Source organism: Canis lupus, chromosome 35, assembly GCF_011100685.1.
Source record: "Canis lupus familiaris isolate Mischka breed German Shepherd chromosome 35, alternate assembly UU_Cfam_GSD_1.0, whole genome shotgun sequence".
NCBI lineage: Eukaryota > Metazoa > Chordata > Mammalia > Carnivora > Canidae > Canis > Canis lupus.
In genome coordinates, this window is record NC_049256.1 from 9,125,179 (window position 1) to 9,132,753 (window position 7,575).

The window sequence follows — 7,575 nt, forward strand, 5'->3', positions numbered from 1 at the left end:
ATATTCATACACCCTCTGCCCGCATGCAGCATGGAGTCCTAAGGCATCCTAAGTGCAGCCCGAGAGGGTCCGTGGGAGGGAAAACAGAGTGGAATCCCTCCATTCCTCTCTCTGGCCCCGATCTTAACAAAAATACCAGTGTCTAGCTCTAAAAGAAATAGCTGTTCTTACGGAGAAAGTTCTCTTTGTTGCGCATTGAGAGTCAGACTCGCAGGAGGCTCACAGAGAGCTAGAGCTGTGGAAGGTAGAAGCAAGGTCCTTGGCCATGACACCTTGGTTGGTCTTCCTGGTGGCCAGCCCCCATCCTAAACCTGTTGCCTGACCCGTGAGTTGGAACCGTCGGGCAATTTCATGACTTTTGTATCTCCCGGGTTATAATATTCCTCGCCATGTCCACTGGCCTGGAAGGAAAGGTACCCCAGAAATCTCTGCTTTTCCCATAGCTCATGATTCCAAGCTGGACGTTGGGGAGATCGTGGTCCCAGGACAGAGAAGGCATTTGTGGGGAATGTTTACTTTGTGGGGACAAAGCCAACTGGGATCAGGCAGGATAATTCTAGACTGGGACTATAAGTTGGGGAGTCATATCACTTATCATCTAACCCAGGACGACTTCAAGAATGCAAGGAACTGAGGCCTTGGAGTCTTCAGACTTGCAACTGGCAGGAGAAGACGTGCAGGGGCAGAGGACTGTGGGCGAGTTCAGAAGGGCCAGGCCTGGGAGCACACACCTCCCTTCTCCCTGCCTCCCCTCTGTGTGGGCAGGGTCGAGGCACATGGCCACGCCTAACTCCAATGGGAAGCGTCCAGGGGCTGTGCGCCCAGTGGGTGGACAGGGGATGGGGTCTTTCATGAACACAGAGTGGACTTCACCGGGCTGTTCTACAGCAGGCCGCCCCAGGACCTTCACATCTGCTGTTCCCACCGTGCAGACTCCCCTTGCCCCAGACAGCCTCCCGCCTTGCTCCCAACATTCCTGCGGGTCTCTGCTTGGAAGACACCTTAACAGAGAGCCAGGCCCACCAACCCCGATGAGAGAGTGACCCCTCGCTTGGGCCCTGCTCTCCCCGTCTCCCAACTACTGAATAATCATTTAGTGGGTCAAGGCCCTTCTTGACTACATGAAAAAGAAGCAGACTCTAACGAAAAATAAGAGTAGCAGGCACTCATCCAGCCAACAAGAAGGCTGGAGAACCACGTAGAGAATTAAGTGATCAAGCTCCGACCCGGCTACAAGGACAGTGTGCTCTGGATGCTATCACCCTGGACACTCGCTGCCATGCCACCCGTTCTTGGTTTCCCCTTGGAGTCACGCTGTCAAAGGTGGGGGCATCTGCATGACTTCTCGTCAAAAGCTGATACTCAGTTGCCAGGGGACAAAGGCAGGAGCTACCTCATGGGAGATGGGGCCTTGATTCCCACCTGTCTGGGTGAGAGGGGAGAGGTGTTACTGGAACCCGGGTAGCCCACGCAGGAAACATCTGCCATAGCCAGGTATGGAATTCTGGGTTGATGGCATCATTCTCAGGGTGTTAAACAGCTTATGTTGTGTATTTTTGTTGCAAAGCAGTTGGCTGCCCATCTGCTTGGTGTTCCTCTGTGGCTCATTTTCTTTTTATCTTCTGGTAAAGATAAGAAGAATTACCAGAATTCTCTTAAGAATTCCTCTGCGTTTAATATATACTCCAGTGTCACCATGTGCGGCCAGGGAGGAATTTATTTACTCTGCTCAGGACTCACTGAGCCTTTTCAATATGAAGACGCTGGCCTTCCTTCACTTTTAGAAAATTCCCACGCATTCCTGTATTCGAATATAACTCCCCAATATTCTCTTCAGAAGCTCCTATTGGAAATGCATTGGACTTTTCATTCTGTCTTTCATTATCTCTTCACAGAGAGAGAGAGAGAGAGAGTTCAATTTTCAAGCCATGGTACTCCAAGCTGTATTTGGGGGCATTTCTTCAAATTCCTTGTTCACTTCTTTAATCCTCTCTTCATTGGTGTCTAATCTGCTATCTAACCCATCCATTTCATTTGTCTCTCCAGCAGAATTTTATAAAGTTCTATTTTGTTGTCTTTCACATCCACGTGTTCTTTTGGCCCGTTGTTTATCCAAAATGTCCTTGCTTTAGGGTTTCTGTTTCTTATTTTATCCCTTCCGTTAGATATTCGTTTTGTAACCCCACTCAGGGATGACCCTTGCCTGCAGTCCCTGTATTTTCTCTTCTATCCTAACTCTCCTTTTGGGACAGTTCCTTTGTGTGCCTGCTGTTTTCTTGAGGGATTATTTTCAGCAGGAGGTTCCTGTCTTGCTTTGTGGATGGTGGGTGGTTTCTTGTTTTTTTGTTTTTTTTTGTTTTTTTACAGAGAGTCTTCATCGTGAAAATCTCCCTCCGGGGTGGCTTTGCATTCAACTTCTGGGTACTTGAAATTACAGCTTGGGTTGCCCTGCAAGCTGAAAAGGCAGGAAGGGAGCATGAATAAAGTTAGAATGAGCAAATCACCTTCAAAAGGTGGCCGGTCTCTCCTCCCGGGAGAGCTGACTGAGCTGCGTCCGTGCCCTTTGATTCTCTGCCTTCCAAACTCCTGAGATCTGCACGCCCCGTCTTACTTCAGGGCCCAGGTGTCCAGGTAGCAGGGAACCTAGGTCAAGTAGGCTTTCAACAATTAGGTGATTTACTGGCTCATGTGATTAAAAAGGGCAGAGGTGGCGTGCAAGGGACCTCCTGCTCTTGCATCCATCGAAGTCCGTTGTAGATCAAGAAGCTTCCTCTGGAGTCTTGGGGCGCTTGGGTAGCTCAGTCGGTTCAGACCCTTTCTCTGGAGGCTACTTCTGATGTCTCTGGACACCAGCACAGGATGGATCCTTTGGCCTCACGGTTCACTATGACAGTAGTTCCTAAAGCCAGTTGCAGGCCCCTCTGGCTCAAACGCCTTCACAGGCCTACTTTAATGCCTCTGGTAGAAAGTCCAGATGATGCCGGTTGCCATTCCAGGCCACTCATTTCCCCGGCTTTATCTCGCCTGACTCATCGCCCCATGTCCTTACAACTCATTCCACCAGAACCACTCACTTTTCCTCTCACTCCCACCCTTAACCGTGACCCTTCTCTGAACTCCCCGTGGGACTCCCCAGATGCCTGCCCGTAGCATCCACATTGTTTTGGGTGAGTTCCTGGTCTCACGCCACTCCTTGAGGCCTCTGAGTTCCTGGAGGGAGCCAGCCTCCTGTTCCCCGTGGCGCCCAGCACAGGACGCCTCCCAGGAGAGCTGCTCCCGCTGGCCTGAATGGTCCAGGCGCTCCCACACTCCTCTAGGTGAGGCCAGGCTCACGGCGGCTGCCCCACGCAGGCCAGGTGCACACGTCCCACGTAGTCCCACCAGGCTCTACTGTCCCAGGAGCCTGTGCTTTGGTGCAGGTCAGCGGGCTCAACCCTGGAAGTGAGACTGGGGACGTGATCTTGGCCGCGGGGTGGCCCTCCCTGGCGGGCTCACAGGCCTCTCGGTTAGGCCCTGCTGCATTGCCCTCCCTTCAGGCTGCTCTCCTGTGAGGGCCCAGGTCTCCCACAGCCCCGGTGTAGCCTCAAGGCTGTCCCTGTGGGAATCACAGCAGATCCCACCTAGGGTAGTTGTCTGGTGAACACGAGGTCTCCCAAGTCAGGAGCCCGAGGAGGGCTTCAGGGCATCCCAGGCGCCCCCTCCGCAGGCCTTGCATACAGCAGGGGCTCACAGCGGACATCCACTCAAGTCCGTGATCACGTACCGGGTGCCAGGCGGCCTAGCACTCGCACCTGCGTGGACGAGGTGGCCTGAGTGAGGCCACTGGGAGCCTGACAGCTGTTTGGGGACCACATGTGTATCTAGCGGGGGCCTCGTTCCCTGCCGTCTTGCGCCTCGTACGGGGCCCGGCCCACAGGCGCCCCCCGCCCCGCGTTAGTGTTGAAGTGAAAGAGTGGATGAGCTGATGGGCGCATCTTCTGCTCTCCTCTGACAGATTACAACAGCAGTGAGTTGAAAACGGCCTGCAGGAAGCATGAGCTGTATGTGAGCTTCCAAGACCTGGGATGGCAGGTGAGTTCTCTGGACAGCAAGGGAGACCAAGGCCCTTCCCTCTCGATGGCAGCGGCTGTCCTCGAAGATCTTGAGCTTGAGGGCCCAGGTGATTCCTCATGGGACGGGACCTGCGAGCTCTTCCGGAGGCTGGGCTTCTGGCAGAAGGCGGATGAAGGGCCGGCCTCCTCGTGGCCCAACGCACCCCCTCCCTGCCCCCAGCAACCTTCCCAGGGAGCCAGGTTCCCACGTTCTGTGTACATCAGAATCAATCCCACAGCTCCCGGTGCTCTGCCCCTGGTCTTTCATAGTCCATGAGGCACGTACGGACTTGGACCTTGTTGGTGTTTTGAGAAAGGGTTGGAGAAACTCCTCTAACGGTCCAATGGCTCTCAATGGACTCATCCGAATTATCTAGAAGAGCACGGACGATTAGCCCCACACCTGAGAACCACCACTAGTTTCTGAGAAGCGAGTTACAAGTGACGAGTGATAGGAAAGGACGTCCATAAGCAGGTGGCATTATGATGACCGCGCCTGTGGGTCCAGGTGCGTTAAGCACCCACCTGTGTGCTCCCAGGCCCAGCAGGTGGGTAGCGACTGAAGGCTTTGTGGGCCTGCAGAGGGAGAGAAGGCTCTGGAGCCAGATAGATGAGGCTCATGCCCTAGCTTTTGCCGCCTGAACATGAACTTGGCCTCCCAGAGTTTGTGTGCCCAGCTGTCCCCGGCGAGGGGTATCCGCTCCCAGGATTCCTGAGAGCACGGATGACGTAAGGGGCACATGCTGATCGTAGGTTGTGTCTCTTTGCCTTCAACTAAGGATTGGATCATTGCACCCAAGGGCTATGCCGCCAACTACTGTGATGGAGAATGTTCCTTCCCACTCAACGCGCACATGAACGCGACGAACCACGCCATCGTGCAGACGCTGGTGAGCACCCGGGGGCCCCTTGCACGCGAGGGAGGAGGAAGCCACGACCAGGTGTGGCTCCTTAACGGTGCCTCTCCCCTTCTGTTTGGCAACAGGTCCACCTCATGAATCCTGAGTACGTCCCCAAACCGTGCTGCGCGCCAACTAAGCTGAACGCCATCTCCGTTCTTTACTTTGATGACAACTCCAATGTCATCTTGAAAAAATACCGGAATATGGTTGTCAGAGCTTGTGGATGCCACTAACTCCTCAAAACCAGCTGCTGGGGACACACATACAGCCTTGGGTTCCCAGATAACATCTGCCTTAAAAAAACAAAAAACAATAAAAAACAAAAAAAAAACAAACCCAGGAGGAGGGGACGGGGGAGGCGCGGCCTTGAAGCGGCCCCAGGCCAGTTGGTGCCCCACTGCCCAAGGCGGCTTCCCAGGGCCTCCGAAGAATTTGCTCACACGGTAAAGGGCGCGGGTAGTCGCTGGTGTGCGGGGAGCAGGGTTTGGACGTCGGCGGTAGAGTCTGGTAACGACAGAAGCATCGCTTTGAGGGCCCCCCCCAGAGCCCACCCAAACTAGCTTTAGCTTTAGATGAAGCTATTTGTGGTGTTAGTGAGTGAACAGGGGAAATGACCCTAAGAGGAGGAAGAGTGATCTTGGCCGAGGCGCCGGCCCGGTCCGTAGTTTGTCACAACTGGAACGGGGGGGGTGGGCGGGGGATGCACCCCGAGAAGGGCAGTTCATGCAGGTGTGCGGCCCGGGCCGCCCCCGGGGCCGCGTGGAAGTGCCTTTTCTGTCGCTGCCCTTAGCAGGGTGGAGGCCCGCGGGTGTGGGACACGGATTTCGGTCGAGCAGCTGCGTCACTCCTACACCTCGGCCCGTCCCCCCCCATCGGCGGCCCCGTACACGGGTGCTGGCCGCGGACCGCGCCCCGAGGCCGGCCCTGCCCCTCTCGGGTTCTGGAAAAAGCACATTAGCCCCAGGAAGGCCGGCTCTAGGATTTCACCCATTTCAGGAAAACGGTCCCTTGCCTTTTCCTCGACTGCGTGCCGGGTGGCGGGGTCAGACCCAGCAAGGAGAGGAAGCGAGGAAGGCGACCCCCACCACCAGGAGGGGGTCCAGCGGGCTTGCCCTTATGAACCCGAATCCCAGTTTCTCTTGTAGAAAGGAAGACTCAGAAGAAACCGTAGAATATTTTTAAAGTGTTTTTTTCACAATCATGTACTAGGAAGCCAATTTCATACTAAACTGATTAAATAATACATTTATGATCTAAAACTGTTTGCACTTACAGCTTTTTTGTAAATATAAACTATAATTTATTGTCTATTTTATATCTGTTTTGCTGTAACATTTAAGGAGAGACCAGACTTTTTTTTTTTTTTTAAAAAGAGTTTATTTAGAAAGTATCATAGTGTAAACAAATTGTACCACTTGGATTTTAATACAAGACTCATGATGCAAAGCTGAAGCCACTCATGAGGATTGTGCTTCTCTAGAAAGTTGGGGTTTTTAAAAGGACATCTGTGAACCATACATAATTAATAAAGATTTCCTTTAAGGCAGAGGCTGGCCGAGATCCTGCTCTGTGGTCTCCTGCCCCAGACAGCAGACGTGGTTCTGTTTCTCAGAGTCCCACCACCAGTTACTGGGTGTCCACGGACCGCACCCACCCTGAGCATGGGAAGTGGGGCAGAGCGTGTGGGAAATGGAGGGTTGTTAGGAGAAGGGAGTCGATGGCAAAGGACATACAGGTCCGTATCCTAAGGGAGCCTAGTCCGAAGGGAGCCTATTTTCCAGTGTGAAATGCTCAACCACCAGGACGGCGTGGCTTACACTGGTCCCGCACGGGTGGCGACGTGGCCTGTGCCGCCCTGGCCCAGCACCCCCCCCCACCTCAGTCTTTGGTCTTGAGGCCAATTTAATCGCGCTCTCCCCACGGTGGAGAGCAGCCCAGTCAGCCTCTCAATGACTTAGAAGCAGAATCTGGAGCCGCTTCGAGCGGGGGCTCCGCAGAGCAGAGCGGGGCTGGAGGGCCTCCCCGGTCCCCGTACCCAGATGGCAAATCCAACCAGAAACGTTCTGGGAGGTGACAGGACAGTCAGGACAAGCCTCATGGAACTTCCTTGCCCACATTTTCTGTGGGAGACGTCAAGTCTTACCGTTCACATGGACTCTAGGCTTCACGAGGACCTAACTAAAGACGTCTCTCATGAGATTTCCCATGACTGACAGAGGCTTCCACACGCACACGCACGCACACGCACGCACACGGTTATGGCACCAACATTCTCTTACTCAGGCACGTGTCAGAAATCCCACTGCTCTCATTACAATGGCTGAGCTCTGCGATGAAAGAAGCGTTGACAGAGGCAGCAAAGCCGGGGGTGGGCGTGGAGGTATCTTCCAGAGGCCTGGGGTTTCTGTTTTTAGATCTGCTCCAAGCTAGTGACCAAGCACGCGATCAAGCAGCCAGTTCTGCCCTTCAGATCAGAGGAGCAGCACTACTGCCGCCTTTCCAGAGCTCGTGGGCAGTTCACCAGCGATGCTTTAGAGGATGCTTTCACCAGAATCACTCAGGAGCCAAAAATAGCTGGGCAA

General features: G+C 54.0%; 1 protein-coding gene across 1 annotated transcript in view; it reads left to right on the forward strand.

Moving 5' to 3' along the window:
* The window catches only part of BMP6 (bone morphogenetic protein 6), a 149,566-nt gene extending 143,027 nt beyond the window's left edge, over positions 1-6,539 (forward strand). Inside the window, exons 5-7 of the mRNA XM_038584127.1 lie at positions 3,995-4,071; positions 4,871-4,981; positions 5,077-6,539. Of these exons, the coding sequence (XP_038440055.1) occupies positions 3,995-4,071; positions 4,871-4,981; positions 5,077-5,226 (338 nt within the window). The 3' untranslated portion in view covers positions 5,227-6,539. The remainder of the gene's footprint in view (positions 1-3,994; positions 4,072-4,870; positions 4,982-5,076) is intronic.
* Positions 6,540-7,575: the final 1,036 nt, after the last annotated feature.